This window comes from Planococcus citri, chromosome 1, assembly GCF_950023065.1.
Source record: "Planococcus citri chromosome 1, ihPlaCitr1.1, whole genome shotgun sequence".
In the NCBI taxonomy this organism is placed as follows: domain Eukaryota; kingdom Metazoa; phylum Arthropoda; class Insecta; order Hemiptera; family Pseudococcidae; genus Planococcus; species Planococcus citri.
In genome coordinates this window covers 36,065,045-36,085,127 of record NC_088677.1, presented here as the reverse complement: position 1 = coordinate 36,085,127, position 20,083 = coordinate 36,065,045, and the positions used below count along the sequence as shown (strand labels likewise).

The 20,083-nt window shown below is 35.9% G+C and overlaps 1 protein-coding gene across 2 annotated transcripts in view; it reads left to right on the top strand.

Moving 5' to 3' along the window:
• N (neurogenic locus Notch protein) overlaps positions 1–20,083 on the top strand; it is an 87,106-nt gene that overhangs the window by 2,792 nt on the left and 64,231 nt on the right. The window contains exons 1-2 of one of the 2 annotated variants that reach the window (XM_065344371.1): positions 11,740–11,953; positions 16,714–16,792. In XM_065344371.1, coding sequence (XP_065200443.1) covers positions 11,872–11,953; positions 16,714–16,792 — 161 coding nt within the window. In that variant the 5' untranslated portion in view covers positions 11,740–11,871. Of the gene's footprint in view, positions 1–11,739; positions 11,954–16,713; positions 16,793–20,083 lie in introns of those variants that run through there. The other variant, XM_065344372.1, reaches the window with a different exon arrangement.

The window sequence follows — 20,083 nt, the reverse complement described above, 5'->3', positions numbered from 1 at the left end:
CATTTGGCAACGTTGCTTTAACCCTGTATTAGAACAAAATATTTGTTTGGCAACCTGTGTTGCATGCTGCATTAGTGCATTGCTGCATTGTGATTTTGTCATGCCCCATGCATTCAATGTCCATTCGTTTTATGAATTATGAGCGGTTTTATTCAATTATTATCTGGCGTACGAGTTTGAGTTTACTTTTTCATATGATAAATAAAATGTATATCCAGGCTTCGGAATATTTTCTGTGTGTGGTATTCGTTATTAGCATGCTTTGAAACCGCAAGTATGCCGAAACCTGGAAAGATATTCGACGGGAAACGTGTTCTAGTATCAAACCACTAACACCACACGAATCTGAGTTGAGCTCGGGCTACGTTTGACGATGATAACAAGAGAAGATGAAAGAACTACAGGCTCATATCGACTTATTCTTCAAAATATCAATGGCTTATTTGAAAAGGAGTTTTGTTGCATTCCAAAATCATATCAATAATTTACCTACCTCTTGCTCCATTGAGTTTTCTCAGGCATCATTACCATGGAGAAATCTGGAAAAAGACTTTTGGTACTTGGGTCTATTTTTTTTTTTTTTTTTCTAAAAAAGTAGGTACTTGACTAAATTTTTCTTTCCCTCCCCAACAGTCATTTCAAAATTTAGCACGTGACACTTTTCGCTGCATAATGAAATTCAATTCATAAAATTGAATCACACGTTTTCCATTATTTCTTCTTGAACATTTCAATATTTCATGACCTGGCACCAGTTTTAATGGATTAAAAAAAAGCTCAAAATTGAAGAATTGAATTTCTTTGGGATATAGATTTGATCCTTGAAGTGGTAAGAGTCAAAATTGAAAATTACAGAAAGGTCATTTTCTCGATTCAAATTTATAGAAATGGTCAAAAATAAAACGACTTAAAGTATACCTTCCCTGTGACTTATATATCCAAACAGCATCCCATGGTTATCCCCACCTCATTTAAGGTGGAAAAGACTTTAATTTCTTCCTATTTTCGTCCTCCTCATTGACCTAGGTCGTCCAAATTCTGCACAAACAGCGAGAAGGTGCCACAAATGTGCCTTTCATGGGGTAGGTTTCAATTTTCTAACCTTATTTGACCCTTCTACAGGAATTGAGAAAGTGTATTTTTGAGTTATTTTTTTCGCAGTTTTTGGTCTTTAGAACAACCCACAGCCCTTTCAAATTCATCTAGAGGTCCAAATTTACCATTTTGAACGTACCTATACAAATTAGAAGGTGTCACCTATACGCGTTTTGCAGGTTTCAGTCTTCAAAGTCTATTTGATAATTTTCTCCAAGATCGAAAAAGTTGATTTTTGAGATATTTTTTGAATTTCCAATTTCAGAATAGCCCCTCCCCTCTCCCCAAATAGATCTAAAGCGTCCAAATTTGCGACCTGTAATGGGAGAGACTATGACTATACGCTAGATATCAATTATTAAAATTTGATGACTAATTTTCAGCACTCAATCATCCAACAATCAACATGTTATGTTGTTCTTCGAGGTGACCGTTTTCCGGCCACTTGATTCGTGCTTTCTCACAGATCTCATTCCGTCGCCCATATGTTGAGAAGGATGTTGAAATTTGACATTCTGGCACGCCAATGGAGTAATACACCGTAGCGATGAAAAAGTTTTGCATATGTGTTGATGTTGATTCTTCGGTACCTATATTTTTTTCGCATTCCATTCGCAACTTGTTCTCTTACTACATTATGAACGATGAACACAGCTGAATACAAATGTGGTTTTTCATCATGTGTTAAATGAACTCACAAATTGTGGCTTTATTCGACTCCGAAATTAGTATTCGGTGCGACGATTAGAAAATGTATTTTTTCTCAAAACGCGTACTGTAAGGTACCCAGGTACCTACGTCTAAAGGTATATTATTACTTATTACTTATTACTCGAGTTGGTATCATCATCATCGTATTCTTATAATATACGAACATCATAAGTGGCGTAATACGCGATCGTCCTTTTGAGCATCTCTCTGTAAAGACGATTTGCTCGCTTGTAAGCACGTTTTTGTTCTGTTTTCGCTATATAAGATGACACATTTTACACGCTGACGCTTACGTATACATACGTATCGTAGGTACGATGCATCGTTACATTACCTATATCTCTCTTCGCTGTTTTTTTTACGCTGGGAAATCGCTATTAGAGATGTGAGCCGGTTCATTGTTGTTTGTTTTCTCATATGCCACTTAATTCAATTAAAGCGTGGGTGTGAACGTGCTTATGTGATTTATCGCGTTTATTGTTTTTACTAGTTGATTGTTCGATTTTGAAACTATATCGTGGCGTGTGAATAGTGCACTTTCTTAAGAATTTTTGAAGAATCTGCGCCTCTTTCTCCATCGACGACGCCCGCTTCTCCGCGTTCTTCGTTATTTTACGTAACATGCTAATTAAGAGATAAAGATACCTGGGTATACGAGCGACGTATGTGTATCTATGTGTGCTGTGGATGACTCGAACTGGGCTGTTATGAAAGAAGAACTTTTTTACCTTGATCCTGCGATATACCAACGTCGGCGTCGTCGGGGTCTCCGCTATATGTGGAATAATTCGAATTAAATATTCTATTATTTTTTTACTTCCTGTTGCTCGTATGTACTACTATCGGCTCTTCTCTTTTAACCTGCTTTATGAACGAGTTAATTGGAAGTTGAGGCGTTTGTTTAGGAAAAATTATCGTCGTTCTAGGGGATTTCATGATGGTACGTGGTACATGATGTTGAGTTCAAATTGAGTAAAGAGTAATGTTTTGGTTTAGGATTAGCAGCATGTTTACAGATTATTACTCGTCGAAGTGGAATGATTCATCTAGTAATAAAAGTGAAATTGCGAAGGTATAAAGTCCTGCTCAACGATGAATGGAAGGGAGAGAGTGGTGAAGTATTCGCCAAATTTTCATCGTGATTTGAAATTGGACTGTAGAAATTTGCATTTTGGTTTTAGAATTTCCATCAATTCCATGCTTAGTTTTGTGAGCTAACAAAGTCAAAATGAAATTGTAAAGGAGAAACATTTTTTTGACCATCTATGTTTCTTCAGGTTCAAAAAATATTATTTTTTCTCTGTTTGATGCCTAGAAAAGTGGGATGGGAGAGGGTGATAATCAGGTGTCAATGACCGACCATGACCTCTATAATATCCTATTGTTTTTGTCCAAGTTTGAGATTCTAAATTTTTCTTTCAATTTATCGGTTTCAAAATTCCAAATTATTCAACTGTTTTTGTTTTTTTTTGGGTGGGTGGGGGAAGGGGAGGTGAGGGTTCTTTTGCTATGTACACATTTTTTTCCCATTTTCATTGTAAAATTGATTGAGGTGTTGATCGCAAACTGGTAGCTGAAAATGGGTTTCTGTCCAGAATAGAAATAGTAGGAATCCGCTGATGAGATGAGGGTGGGAGGAAGGGAGGGAGGGAGGGGGTGTTAGAAATGACGATTTAGGCTCATAGATGGGTTACCTGACAAGAATGAGAGTTCATTATCATTATGGTGAGATAAGACCTCAGTTCAAATTGTAAATAACATGTTGTTGATGTTTTTTATTTTTTTTTCTCCAACTAATTTTCCACATTTTATAATAATTAAAGAGTCTTACTAAAGGGACTGAAAGAAGCAATGGGCACGAAATTTTCTACTAGGAGAGAGTGAGTAGTATCTTTTGAGATATTTTGAGTCATAATTGAAAAATGCAAAAAAATTGAATAATTTTGTACTAGAACCTTGCACGAATCATTCTGTAAGTCTGTAGGAATGTTTAAAACTTGTTCATCCCAAAATTTGCACACTCAAGAAGTACCCCCTCCCTCCCCCTTCCCCTTGCTATCGGATCCTTTAGAGAAAAGGTCGCTGTTTTTGCAAATTTTCGTGTTATTTGTATTTGCACCTATTAGTTCAACTTACAATTTTTCCATGTTTTTTAGGACAGCTTGCCACTTTTGTAGAACCTTTCTTATACAACTTACAAGACAACGCGAGCATGATGAATAAACGGCAGTAATAAAAAAAATACAAAATTACTGATATAGTTTCGCTGAGAGGAAGGTTGGAATAAACTTGAAATTTTTTCAAGTTCCACATATGCCCAACTATGGACACAGATACTCTGATCCCTTTGGGAATAAAACAACTCTTGTCGCAACTGAGATGAGAAAAACATTCACATATGGTTCTGATCACTCATTTATAATCTTATCAATGGAAAATCATTTCGTTAGAGTTAGCAAAATTGATTAAATAATCGAGTATCGTCGATAAGACGAGGTTATTGTTCGATATAAATTTGCGCATTTTTTCTTCCATCGAAGTATAGGTACCTAGGTAGGTAATATTTTTATTTACCTACGGTATGTACGACACGTCTTACTCGTAATCGTCGTTGTTTTATCGATCGATCTGATCAATTCGCGATTCCGTTGAGCGCAGCATCGTTCGTACATATCTGTGCAATTTGCCAATATATGGTTTTTATGCTCGAACGAATCGACTTCGAAGGCTTGTAGCCTGCCATCATAAATGGCGAAAGTGAATATGTATATTTCTCGTTAAATTGACGTCGCGCTGTGTATTTTTTTTCAATACACATGCAACTCGAGTGTATTGGCTGTGACCTTTACCTTTTTAACCATTTTCGAAACACACCGAACGTGTGTTAGTGGACTGACTTTTTTTTTTTTGAGAAATCACTTCAGAGTTCGACGTCTCCGCTGCTAACCAGAGATCCTCACGAAGGCACAGGGCACCACCGCCACCCCCTTATGGATGGATAATCGAGAGATGGTCTAACTTCATAATCCAACAAGTGGGTCCGTCTCCATGGTTACCGTCTTCTATGTCGTCCACTTTATATTGCACAGTTTGGATAGATGGATGGATGTGGAAGAGTTGGGCTTTTCGGTTTTGTGTTTGCTAGGTGGTTCGTAGCGTATCGGAGCTGAACCGAAGCAGCTGCATATGTACATTCGGTTTAACCGTCATTTCACCCTTGTACTCCTCCTGCCTTTCGGGATTTGATGGTAACAGCTGCACTTTCGGTAACTACCGTTGTTACTTGTTTTGTTGTATATGCGTGTCCCCCTCCTGGGCCTTTATCGCATATAGTATCACTTCTATCATCATCGCTTCGTGTATATGATTTTAATTTATCGAAAGTACCTACATACGATATAACGTCGATATAGGTAATAGGCATATATTCTGTCAGAGTTGCTAATAGGACTCAATTTAGTTGTTTTTATTCCGTTAATTTTTCATACGATTTAATAAATTGGCTGCATTTAATTGATATGCTACGAGTACACGCCTCGAGAGTCTCTATAGATACGCTATATACGAAGGCCGTTAACGCGCTGTATTCAGATTCTCGTTCCTATGGCACATTGTACAGAGAGTACATCGTCGTATCATATATAGAGAGGTACTTTTCACGACTAATTTCCTATTCAAAATTTTTATCTTAATCAAATCGTCACGAGGAGAAAATGAGAAATATCCATTGTAAAACGAAACTCTTGAATCGAGTCGTTTTTGCAATGATTACGATGTACGATCGTGTTGTAAATTGATTGGTGCCTGCCTGCTTGAGTGTTGAAATAACGTATGCGTGTGGCTCGTCCGTTGGGAAAATAGTGCACGCGTGAATGTTGACAATTTCCAAGTTATTATGGGGCATGCTGATATACCTTACCTACGACTACACGAGTACCTGTGTACGAAAGGAAGAAAAAAAAAAGAAAAACAATCTCGGACGGTGGTAATTCTTCACCTAGACGAGTAATAAATTCATTTTTATGCGAGTCCAAAGTGTAACTAAAACTCGAAGCAGTCTTCTCGAATGTATATTTTTATGGTGTGCTGAGTTGAGGTGAAATGGATGCGAATAGGTTTTAAAACTACCTGTCCAAGGTGAAACACTTGGCTGGAAATATGCATCGTGCAACTGGTTGTGTGCGCAACGTACACAGGATGCATTTACGGGTCTGTCATTTTTACATCGTGTATGTGCAGTATGCACCCATACACCGTACTCGCTGCAGATTTAGAATGTAGGGCTGAAAGGTACCTCGACATGGAAATATGCCGACGAATGTCGTTACCACAGATTGACGAGAAAATTACCCTCACGAACACAACTCCGTCTATATCGTAGCTCGATCGATGGCAGTAGTTTTGGTAGGTATGACGAAGTGGGTGTTATTTTTCTAAATTGTTTGTGGTTTTTCATCCACGGCTGGAAAGAGTCAAAAAGTGAATGAATGAAAATTGGTGTTTTGAAGGAAATGCCTCGTTGTGAGGACTGATGACTTATGAGGTCGATAAACTTCATCAGTCTTTTTCACGCATAATATTCTAGAAAAAAAATTTTCCAAGTACAAATTTACCAAAATCGAGTTATTTTCCAATTTTCAACTGGACCTCAAATATTATCTTTTAAAACTGAATTGTTTTTTTTTTGAAAATGCCCTCTCTTTGGGGCTCAAATTTCCTCTTCAAAAACATCTCCAGCTCTAGGTTAAACTTGGGAAATGGGATTCCTCTAGGATTTAGATTTCCCTCTTGAAGTGAGGGGAGATGATCATATGAAGTTGAAAATTACGTACAAAAAAAATCAATAAAAATGTTCAGAAATAAAATAAATAGATAAGTGCTTTCAGTGTGACTAATATATCCAAATTTTAACAACCCAGACCATAAATTGACTAAGAAAGTCCAAATTTGGCATAATCAGAGAGATGGTGCCGCAGGTGTGCTTATTACACGATGGTATTTAATTTTTTAAATTCAGAAGAATAAATATACAAAGATGCTGTCTGAATTTTCTATGCACAATGGATGGATTAGGAAATGAACGTATTTTGAGGAAGAGGGAATATGGATGCAGCAAAGAGTCAACTAAAAAAGATGAATATCAAATGATAGGTACAACAAATCGAAAACTTGCTCTAACAATGACCGTCCTTAAAACAGCAACCATTTAAAATTAATTAGAAAATATTTAACTGTGTGTTACCCCAGTGCCTCTGTCTTCTGTGTCAATCCAACCCCCAATTCATCGACCACCTATTGTATATACATATTAAAACTGGATACTTGAAGTACGTCTGCGCGTACGTTCAAAGAACCAGTAAACTGGTGACGACTTCTGCACAATTGTGCGGTGGAATTTTTATAAATGGAAGTAAAAGAACCAAGTTGTAAAATGCATTCGGCCCGTTCCTGTTCGATTATAAAAAGGTAATGCGTGCTATGGAGGGTTGTACGCGTGTCTTACAGCTACATTGTTACTATGGTACCTAGAGACCTATGCGTTTTTACCCGCATGGAAAACGGTATAGTCTCGTGTCAGGCGCAAGCACTGACCCTGCGTATTACAAAGCACTTTTGGATTACTCCTACTCGTGCAAACCTTATAAAATCATATTTTGAGGTAATTTTTCCAGCCAAAGTCGACGAAATGTGTAGTATGCTTGCTGGAGAGTATCTGAATGAAATTTTCAAGTGCCTATGTATTGGACGACCTATGTCGTTAGAAGAATGATTTGTATGCTGGAGACAAGAGAGGCGAAAGCAGCGGGAGTGCGAATCAACGAAGGGGTTTCCAAGTTGTATTCATGGTAATATAGGTAATGGTACAAGATGTTCGTTAAATGGAAATGAAGTTGGTATAAAAAAGTCCTCGAAACTGGTACACGTGGTTTAGTGTGCTAACTTGGTATAGGCACCTATTTTGAAAGTTTGCTGAGTAGATTTGGTTTTACTTTTTAGTTTTTTCTTGGATTATTCTTGGATTGCAAAGCTAAATTTTCATGAATTTTTAAAACAGTTTTCAAAGGTCTAATAGCGAAAATTGCTGCGAGCCACAAACCTCGAGAGGACCAACTCACGTCAGTCCTTCATGAGAGGGGCAACATGACGATTTGGAGTTTTTTTTTTTCAAATCTGAGATAATTTAATGGACACTGAACAATCTAATTTGGGATTTGGCAGCATTCATTTTTGGATGGAAGTTTCGCTCATGCGCGCACCCTCCATTAAAGAGGTGGTGTAAAATTACGCCGGCGCAGTATCAATTTTTAAATTTTAATGTAACCAAAACCAATTGAAAAAACTTGAATTTTTTTCGGAAGAGACTAAAGCTGAATGGTTGTTTTCGAGGAAAGGTTTTTTTTTAACCTAATTAAAACTGGTTGCTGGGATACACAACAAACACACGTTCGAGTTGCGGACTTTGTTACGGGTTTAATTGTTTTTTTTTTTGCCATCGTTTCTCATTTAACGTACACTGTGTGTCTACTGGCAGAGGTCGCTTTAGTTTATTCGAAGGCTGTCGATTAACTGCATTATTGTGGGAAAACAAACTTGTCGTAATAATCTAAACTAGTATCTTCCTGTCTCATTTCATCCTGCGATCTGTGGTAGCGCATTTGGTACGTGTGCTTTTCCGTACTTTACTTAATTTGCCAATTGTCGCCAATTACAAACGCCAAACAGAACCCTTTGATGTCTGTATTCCCGTCGAATGATTAGTTAAATTAGATCCGATTCGTAATTCTGTATCTTTTGGCTGGCCAAATTGTAAATGAAAAGCGTAGCGTTGACTCTGCTAAGCAGCATCGTCTCCTCGTCGTCGTCGTCTTCTTCGTCGTCGTGATCTCGTTGATTCTTTATTTAATTCGACGTGATCGCCAGCTACAATTTTATTAGGCTATGATTTTTAAATGATGAACGTTGAACGTAGTCTTAAGAGTTTTATTATTATGTATGTATAATAGTCTCGATGAGTGTAAGTTTTCTTTGCCTTTTCTTTTCGAAGTATGTGTACGATTGTATCTCAGCCTCAGCTATATAGCTATTACCTCTCTACCTATAGTCATACTACATTTGGTAATGTTTTTAATGGTAATTGGCCGATATTATTTAAATAGCTTTGTTTAAAAGAAAACGAAGCAACAGTGTGGCGGTGATGCGCGCACGATGAGGTAAATGCAGGTATACTATAAAAGACGGCAACTTCGACTTGCGGCTTGTAAGTAGAATTGCAAAGTTATCTATGTTTTTCTGTCTGTTTGTCGTGCGGCTTTTGTTAGGTCGGTATGCAAATGATAAATAACGGAGTACCTTTTTCGTAGCGTGTTTATGAAAGTTTATTCTCGGAAGAAAATTAGTTAGCTAGTATGTGTACTGTACTTGTACTTGTTTTACTCATCTAGTACATTACATACGTCTTGTATGTAGTGTGCAGAATATAGGTAGGTATTTGTACCAAGACCAAGATCCATCTTCTTCGTGAGTGAGGTTTTGATAGTTTTATACATTTTATGAGCATATACGCGAGTCGAGTGTGTTTACGTTAGTAATGCATATTGGACGAATGGAATTCGGATATAGCGGTTGTTTGCCTATACATAAATGTTGTCCAATTCGTCCTCAGCATCGTATACCTTACCTACCTATATTTTTTAGTGAAAATATTCGATAACGGTGCGAATTTTTCACACGTATGTCATCTCATCATCTGCATGTAGAAGATTTCGTTTGCTTGAGCTACTCTGCATCACTAAGAGATGGAAAACAGCTGGAATGGGCGATTAATTTGGGTGCGTTGATTGATTGCCGATTGTAGCTATTCTTTTCCTAAAAATCGCTCATAAAAATAGGTGGGTCTATTGATTTCTGTCTTTTTCAGGGTTCTTCTCAATATCTTGAGCTATTCTGAAAGTAAAAACTTTTTCAGAAGAAATTCAAAGGTTATCCTCTTACTTTCATTCCAGAGTCAAATTCTAATCTCAAAACCAGAAAAAACGGAAAAGAACTTTTAGAAGAACATTTTTGAAATGAAAAATGGACTACCAATACTTTTCCTCTTCTCCCTTTTAAACCACTGATGTAACAAAATTATCAATGTTTGATAATTTTTTTCATTTTCAATTTTTGCTAAAGAAGTTGAGATTATTCACGGAAAAAAGAAGGGTCTTTTCCTGGCCAGAAGTACCTGTTCCTGTTTGACACTCTGTTTTTTATTTTACTGAGAAAATGAGGCAAACGTTTGATTTTAAACTCTAAAACTGTTAAATTGAACATTCAAAGGTTTTGAACTGGAAAAGAATACTCTCTCCTGTTCCTTCCCTAGAATTCAGTAACTTCGATTTGGATGGAATCACGTATACTTCTCATTCCTTTAACCTCTCATCAGTAGAAATTCTTCATTAGTTGTAATTTTTTCGAATTATCGTTTTAATTACTTAGTTAGTTTTGGCGATGAATGCATTGTTGAATTGCGTAATTTGAAAATTCAGTAGCCCAACAGGCATCGTATGGATGTGTTTACTTACTTTTTTCACAGAAAGTTACTTTTGGATTGGGATGCATTTTTCATCAAAAAGTCACTTTTGCTTACTTACCTACCTATCTAATTTGATTTTTTTTTGGCAAAATATGTATAAAAAACGAAGGAATTAAAATGCAGTCAAAATATTCAAAATTCCTGGCTATGATTTTTTATTAAAAAAGTGAGTAGGTATTTTTTCTGAAATATAAAATGAAGGGTTCTTAGCAGGGGGGAGGCTTTCCATTCAACTTCATTTTTGCGCCAAGAAACTTGTGAGTTGTCTTTATTATGGTTCGGTCAATTCTGTCATTGAACCTTGACATCACTCATTACCCCTCCCCCATCCCATTCATATTTTCCTTTATCAGTTTTCAAGCTCGATCTCAAAAAAAAAAAAAAAAAAATGAAAAACACTAGCTAATTATTTTTGAAGAAAGTGACAACAATCCGAGTCTGTTTTAAAAATTATTTTGAAAGTTTTCCTCAAAATTGATCTTTGGTTTTGACTGGTTCTGGTTGATAATTTTGGCAAAATGACAAATTTTTGCAGCGAATGTCTGGTCTGCGTTTTCAATATGAGATGAAATTGAGAAAATGGCGTTTTTAGCTCTAAAACGACCTGAATAAATTATGCCAGGAGTGAATTATGCATCAATATTGTAATTGAATTGTAATTACGAGGAATAAATTGAGAATGCATGGTTAAATCAAACTCAAATGTCTTAATTTTTAAATTTTACTTATGATTTGAATCAACATAGCCATCCTCTTACGTATATCAAGGCTACCAAAATTTCTCAAAAATTTACCAACACTTCAAATTTGATTCTGAATGGTACTGTGTGTAAAGCACGTAAAGGTGGTCGTGTTTGGAGAATTTTAGAAGTAAATTTTTTGGAAAATTGAGAACCATTTCTTTAGTATTTGAATATTTTTAAAATACGAGTACCTCTACCTACAGTACCTACCTAGTACCTACACCTACACTCATTGGTAAAAATTGGAAAGAAAAATATGATTTTAACCTGTTAAAGAAAAATCGAAATGGTTTCCAAAAAAATCGACGTTTCAACTTGAAATCTCAACCAATTTTCAAGTTGTAAAATGAAGAAAAAACAACTCCTTGTTATCGTCGCATCCATTCATTTATTTGGATTGGAAAACCCCATGGCACTGTTATCGAGACTTCGAGAGCAATTGTAATTGTGCAAACTGCAGTCCTTCCCAGTCTGCATGAATGAAACAGACTGATAAAAGTGATAACGTTTGCAATGCATTTTAGTTGAAGAGAAGTGGGGATATGTATTCATTCAACCAAAGGTACACACACTACGCTAGGGATGATTGTACGTGAAAGCAGCAGTACCTCAGTTCAGTATTAGATCATATTCGGTTGTGAATTGAATTACGTAACAAAGTTAATCTATCGATGATTTTGAGTGATAATTTTTGAATTTGTTCGCGAGGGATGAACGAATGGAAATTTTTTGTAGTATTTTTCACATATGGTGCCATCAGTGTATACTATTTCGACTATGGAAATTTTCATTCTTCTATGGTTCATGATCGTCAGCATTCAAACAGTGGGTAAGTGAAATTTGTTGGGAGTACGTACTTTTGGGGTGGTTCATCGTTCATCGAGCCTTGCGCCTTGGCCCGTTGAGTGGTTTTCCTTGGGTGATTTTTATTGGTTTTACGATGCTGGAGGATTGCGCGGGTTGGTCGTGAGATGACGAAGTTGTGTGCAGCGGTTGGATTTTTTATTACGCCATAAAACGCGAGGTACATTTTCGCGAAATGCTAATTCTCTTTGAATTCTTTTGCTCCTAGGAAGCATACATCTGTGATAACTTCTATTCTAATCGTTTATGTTGGCTGGAAATCATGACCGCCGTAAGCATAGTGAACGCGGTTTGTTGTGTTTGTAACGTTTAGATAGCGCTGGTACGTTTTTATCTTATTTCCATACCGATCGAGTATAGGAGATAAATAATTAAAGCGTGGTGAAAGTTTATAAGCACTAGACAATACCTCTTCGGTCTTCAGCTATTAGCTATAGTGCTACACACGTTGTTTAATCATCCCTCTCGGAAATGATAATGAGCGGATTTTGGGTGGCGAGCAGAACATCATGGTAGGTTCGATTGGAATTTGCCTTTGGAAGGTTAGCCATCGGTTTTGGGTACCTATAGCTGAGTCTGAGTGGACCTCGTATGAGTTCGAGTTGGAGAGTGACGCCCTATATTTACACTCATATCTGGCAAGAAGAATTTAATGATCGGGGAGGTATCTGGTATCTTCTATCTATATTGTAGCATATTGAGATATGGTTTTGAATTTTAGAATTGTCTCATAGATAGGTACACGTTGTGTATGCTCGCATGAGGTGATTTATTCGTGTCTGCGTAAAGTTTTCCAACTGGAACCTTATCTGTACTGTGCCTTCACTGCCTTCTGATGAAAGATTTAAAATGTTGAATTACCACCTTAAACAAAACAGATGTGCGATCAAAAAAGAAAAAAAACTATGGTAACAACGTGGTAATAACGCTCTAAACAATCTACATACGAAATCCCGACGCGACGGTGAAATCTATGATAAGAGCACTTTTTTTCTCTCAAATGCTCACACTACGAATTTATGAATGCTTCGTGCCCGAGTTGCTTCGAAGAGATGGAGCTGGAGCTGGAAGAATATAAAATCGCACCGCAATGTAAACTTTTGCTGGTAAAACTGGATTGAAGGTTGGTTGTTGTTAGTGCCTGCGACAAGATGTACCTCTACTCGTAGTAGTTAGCTTCGACGAATCTCGTTTCATCCTCCATTCGCTCTTCGCTCTTCTTGCTCTTTACATGTGACGTCATGTCCGTTTGAAAAATCTCGCTAGAACACCTGTACTTTTAATATTATTCCTAAGTAGAGTTTTCAAATAAGCCGGTCTTCAGGTTGTTAAAAGACTTCCTTTTTTAAACGTCTCGCGTCCGTGATGTAATTTGAGCTCTATTTATAAATATTTTTCTTATTCTTTTTTTCAAAATAACAATTTCTTTTCAAGTTTTACACTTGTATAGATTTTATAATTCGTCTATTGAATTGATGCCTTGTTAGAGGTTTGTCGAGACGATTTTTTGACCGAGTGTGGCCTAGCCAAAAATTTAGACTTACTGGTAGTGGATTATGGTTTGGTAGGGGTGAGAAATTTTATGTGCTATGAGAAGGATTATGGGAAATGTAAAAATTTTTTTTGCCTCGAAATTGGCAAATTTTTCAAATTTTGCTTCAAAGGTCGAGAAACTTTTGAAAATGGCGAACTTCAAATCAAATTATAGGTATTGAATTTTTCTATTGGAAAAATGGTTGTGTTGCTCTTCTATTTCTTCATGATTATTTTTCAAGAACAAAAAGTGAATAAAAAATATCGATGAAGTGGTGTTCAAAATTTCGAAAAATTTGATGAAACTTCTTGGGAAAAAATGGATATTTGTGGAAAGCTGTTCTGGAGACCGCACAATTTTTTTACGTTTTTTTCATACTTATCATGGTGAAAATTATCAATGGAAAAATATTGGAAATTGGGAAACGTGAGAAATTTTTTTTCAGAAGCTGAAAATTTGTGTAGAAATAAGATCACAGAGTGTCAAGCAATCCTACTTATCCTTCTTTTTGTTTTTGTTTTTTTTTTTTAGCAAAAATTGCCAAACAGTTCTGTTTTTTAGCATTTTTTAGCTGAACGTTGAAATTTCCATTTATTCTCCATTTCTTAAAAATTGAAACATTTCAGCCCTAAAAATTTTTCATCCTGAATGAATGTTGATCACCTCCCTACTCTTCAAAAATTGGAATACTTACTTGAAAAACGATTCTTCTAAAAGTTCTGATTCTTGTTTCATTTTGTACTTTTTTCTATTTTTTATTCAGGAAAAATTTCGTCAGCAATGTAAAATTGAAAGAAAAAAAAAATTGTCTTAGTTTACCAATTTTTTGAATGAAAGTTTAATGTTTTGTTCATGTGAAAAATGTAGACTAAAGTCCTATCCCTGTATCTTTCCAAACAAATTTCGAAATTTTCTATTTATTACCTCTTTCTTTCAGAAATTTTGATCAATTGGGGGAAATAAAGTTCATCCTGTGTTAATAATATTAGTTGATAAAAATATATTTAATGACATCAGAATGAATGAAAGAAAATAAAAGTGTAGAAAAAAGCTAAGAATTTCAAATTTGAAAATTTTGAATAAAAAAAAGTTTCAAAAATGTTGACCCCTCCCCTGCCTTGAAAAATTTATATTCGAGCAAATGTCCTATTTTCGTTTTGTTCTGTTTGTTGGGCACCTTGGATCTGAGGAAAGAAGTGACCTGAATTTTCTTTGATTTATTGGTCCAAACAAAACTAAATCAAAACATCATGTAAACATACCCAATCAGCCATAATTGCAGGTCTGTGAGTGAGTTTCTTGAATTTTGACGAATTTTCAAGAATCAAATTTCGAATTCCTTCTCACATTTTTCCTTTTCATCAACTGTATCTGATAAAAATGACAAAAATATTAATATCTACATTTTTTTTCCATGAAAACACGAATATTGAAGCATCAATTAGACCACACTGATTATTTTTATACTTCTACCTACCTGTATTTTTCTGATTACTGATTAGTTCTAGGTAACTATTCATTCTTGGTGAATTTAGTCATTTCCTCTGTTAGTCGTATAATTATTCTGCCAGCCAACCGTAGGCAGTCGCAGAGAATTCGATTAAGTAAAGCTACGAGTAAGTGTGTTTTGTACGAAGAATTCAACAGTTGATTGTTTACTACAGAGAAAGAGAGAAATAATAAAGAAAAGAAGAGTGAAAACGTGGTTAAAGATTCGCAAATGGTCAAGCTAATGGTTATTTCACTGCCACTGCCACTTGTTGATTGCAAATGCGATGGCATTCCGCGCACGTCTCGCTGACCCTACCGAAGTTGTATTCTCTCTATACGGCTGAGACCCAAGTCACAAAAAGATACAGAAGGGTGGAAAAAAAAAGACTGTAAAGTATCTTCACAATAATGGTGTTCACCTTCGGACAATGTATATTTTTTCTTTCTACATTTCTCTTTAGAGTAGCTCTAAAAACGTATCGAAGATCGAACCCACACTTTGCTTATATACTCGGATCCCTGTATCTTTAGATTCAATAATAGGCACACAGTATTGTTTGTGTTTCTTTATTGGTCGCCTTGAACAGTACAATGTCTCGGTCTCGGTCTTTGGTATATAAATGGCATGTACCGATAAGAAAAAGGAAAAAAAACCGAACAGTAGTTAATGCCTACAGTTGTACCTATAACTACCTAAGCAGTCTGGTTCATTTCCTACAGACTTGATACTGTTGAGAAAGTGCAAATGTAGTGAGATCGAGTCGAGTACTGGGTTCTCATCTCAAAACGAACGAAAAATTTTACGTCAGCGAAAATCGAATGATTTCATGACTAAGTTCAAAATGTTGGCGAAGTTTAATTAACACGAAATACGATAGGTAGGTAACGAAAATTTTTCGAACGCAGCACATACGCATAACATAGAGTACATATAAGCCAAGACGTATAGGCAATGCAATAAAATGGTAATTTACTCTCGTATACCTACCATCTGTTGTAGTGGTAAGATGTTTATAAAATCAAATACCTAAATCGTATACTACAACTCGTCCGAGTATATCTGGTGGCGGTTTCGATGTTGTTTTATTGTATACCGAGTCGAAGAAGATAGCTGCCTTTTCAGCTGCGCTTTTTAGATGAAGTAGACTGAAGGAGGAAGAGGGTGAGACGAGGAACATTTTAGCACTTGCAGGTACGAAGAAGACGATGAGATGAAAAAGGGCGGGAAGCTGTAGAGATTTTCATATGGTGAACATATGAATTGCCAAACTATGATACACCCTTACTTACTAGACTCATCCTCATAACGGGTTCTATACCTTACTAACCCTGCGTATAGGTAAGGAAGAAAAAAAATGGTATAATTTAGGCAATTTTTTCATTAGTCACCGAGCAAGTTGCTCGGATGGGTAGGTTATCTGATTTTTTTTTTGTTCACGTATCCTTGTATCCGTCAACGCGCGATCGGGTTTGAAAAAAAAGAAGCCCGAATACCTGTGTACCTTTTGGTAATTTCATTGTCGTAAGTAGATTGATTTACGTGATTAATAGATACGTCGAGGTATACACTTTGTATTATGTATTTATTAATGGAGGAGTTCGAGGAACGTGAGGTCATTAGCAGTGATATCACGCTGTCTGATATAGACAAAATCAGAATATCTATTAACGTATTCTTTTTTCTCTCCTTTGTGTTACAGGTGGACTCTCCTGTTTCCCGAGTCCATGCAAAAATAATGGAACATGCGTATCGTTACCTCATGGTGCATCGTACTGCAAGTAAGTGTTAATTTTTGAGTATCTTGTATTTTCAGGTACCTATCGAGTTACCTATCGATATGCATGAGGTTTGGGTATCGATAGTTATTTTTTTCACGTTTTTTTTTTTTTATTCTCTTCTTGAAGTTGAAACTATGCACACATGCTAGATGGGACGAGACTCCCGTTTAATGGGCTGATTGGTGAATTTGAATATGGTATTTAATGTTAGCCAGATTGCCGGTCCATTTTACGATATGCTGGTAGATAATTACGGGCAATAAACGAAATAATATTCGCCTAATGGCCACGATAGCTCGGACGCGTGGCGTGACCGGATCGTTCGCGGTGCGTGCGTGCTGCTTAGCTCAACTCGGTCTAGGTATCTATACGTATCTGTTGCGTGAATGGTACCTCTGCCTGTGCCTGTATCTCTGTTGCTTTGCTGGCTGTTGTTGTTTATTTCTCAAAAGAAACCAAAGGATTCGGCTGTATATAAATCGTGAGAACGTACTACCGGAATTTAGCTATAATAGCTTCGTTGTATGTACTACGAGCTACAATAATATAATCAACATGAACGCGATCCATCGTCGTTGTGTTGTGGTCGTCATCGCAGTCGTTAAAATTCATCGCAAATTCTCGACCAGCTACGACTTCAGGTCGCTAAGTCCTCCCATTTGTACATATCATGCCAAATATACTATTAAGTATTACAATTAAATGTACACACGAACGTCAGTTCGCCTCGAAAAATTCTAGTTAGATTATTTTTATCGCGCTAAATTGAGCTTTGTAGTGGTTTGGACGACAATGACGTACTTGGAAATTTCCCTTAAGAAGGATGATTTTGGATTGGGGGAGAGGGTGGAATTAGTTTTACTTTTTTGGAGAATACTCAAGCTGTGTAAGTAGTTAATCTTGATCAAAATTGTTGTTTGCATGGTAGGCTTCGGGTACAAAATAGGAGCCATTTAGTCTTCAAAGTCACTGTCAGAGGAGTAGATAATTGTTTCTTGAAAATAAAAATTTAAGTATTTTGACATGGGTAGGGATTCTTTGCGCTCAGGGCAGAGGGGGGGGGGGGAAGAGCTTGCCTGAAATTTGTGAACGCTGACTTGAAAACTTGGGGAAAAAATTGTTGAAATTCTAAATGATAAAATTAAGTATGTCAGGCTTTTAAAACCTATGAAAGAAATTTGGTCGATTTCTATTCCCATTATGACGGGACTTCGGTCTTCAAGAAACTGAAAAAAATGATTCCTTCTTCCTTCAACATTTTGAGTTACACTGACATTTTTATCAACGTTAAAATTTCCAAAAACCCTGTTGAGATCCTGTTTGGCGAATCACTGGTAATTTCTGGTAAATTATTTTGGTGTAAATTATAGGCGGTTTCTAATAAATTGTCATTTTTTGGTAAATTTTTGGGTATTTGAAGCAAGATAAAAAAAATACTTACTGGTAGTTTTTAAAAAATATTGGTCAACTTTTGAGTTTTGATAAAGTATTAATTTGGTCATTTTTGACAAATTTGCAGTTGTTTTGGTAAATTACCAATAATTTGTTAATTTTGGGTAAATTACCAGTAATTTGGTAATTTTTGATAAATTGCCAGTAATTTGACAATTTTTGGTAAATTACCGGTATTTTAGTAATCTTTGGTAAATTATCGGTAATTTGGTAAGTTTTGGTAAACTACCGGAAATTTTTGGTAAATTATTGATACTTTTTCGAAAATTGATGTATAATTTGAATTTGAATGCGAAAAGATGGTCAATAGTGCTTGCACGATTCAGGTAAAGGAAGGGAGAAGGTTGTTTCGGTATGAATTAAAAAGTTAGATATATAAAACAAATCACAAAACTTGATTCAATTTTCTCTTGTTGAAAATCTTTAAAATTCTCCCGTTTTGTTAGGTATCCAATTTGACTGAAAGTAAACGAAGACCAATCAATAAATTTACTTTCGTTTTACCGCACATTATCGGCTGTAATAACTTACCGTTTCCTTCTTGGACGTTATGTACTGCTGAAAATACGCTAGGAATGAAAAAGTACGACGGTTATGTATAGAGAAAGAAAAAAAGAAAGAGATAGAATTAAAACTGACGAAGTATATAGGATACAAAGACCTATTAAAATGCCTTCAATACTTGAGAAATTCTTTCAACAGGTAACAATCTAATTTGCTTGGTAAGATCGTGCTTCCATTTATATTTCAACTTTAAGGATTGTGGTCTAACATATCAACATTCTTTTTAATTGCGTTTCAATTAATAGATCTATTTGTTTTTTTCCTCGTGCTTTTTTTTTTTTTATTCCAATATATGTGGCTTCTAAAAGATAGAACCGCTGCCGGCGAATAATTGCGTTGATTCTGTTACATACAGCATCATAGACTATAGCCCTCCCAAGTAAAATTGAGTGAATCGAGAGAGAGAGATGGTCATGTTTGAAAACAATTTACCTCTCTGTGTGTCTGTGTCTATGGTCGCGTGTGTTTTATAATAGCTAACCATAGATGGATGATGGCGTATTTTTTTATTATAAAAACCAATAAATTTTACGCCTTTACAATGCAAATATGGTATACCGAGAGTGGTTTTTTATCCTAATGAACTATTCGCGTTTCGTTTATATGTACAATCATATAGGTAGTAGGTATATTTATGAAATCCCAATGTGATCTTTATACGAGTATACTCGAGATACGCAACATTAACTTAGTATTCTTCTAATTGTCTCGGTTATGTGAAATAACCCTTTGATGTATATATGCAAAGCATAAACCCTGGAAACCCTTTAGGTAAACCCTTGTTAGAAATTTCCAAAAAATCACTATAATATTTTAAGGGTGTTTTGAAAAACCGCGCGCTATAAATTCAAAATGGTTTTTATATTGGTAAAAAGTGTTCAAAAAAGGGTTAAGTATTAAAATAGGAGTCATAATTCAAGCCTCATTATGATAAATATACAATGACAAAAGGATATACAGAAAGAGATACGAGTACATTTAACCCTTTTTCTTTTTTCTCTTTAAAATACACGTCTACGTACATTACACCCTGCTGGACACTTGATATGTGGAACGTACATATATACCAAGTGTAAGTATGCATCGCATATGCATATACTTACGAAGAGATGTACGTATACAAATGCGTATCGAATGAGTAAATTACATATTAAAAATTCTACTTATATTTACCCGAGACTAGACAAAAAATACCAACATACATGTAACAATTACGAGAAGGCTACGCAGCGGTCATATAAATCGAACAATACGGTTTTTCGATTATAGATGAGA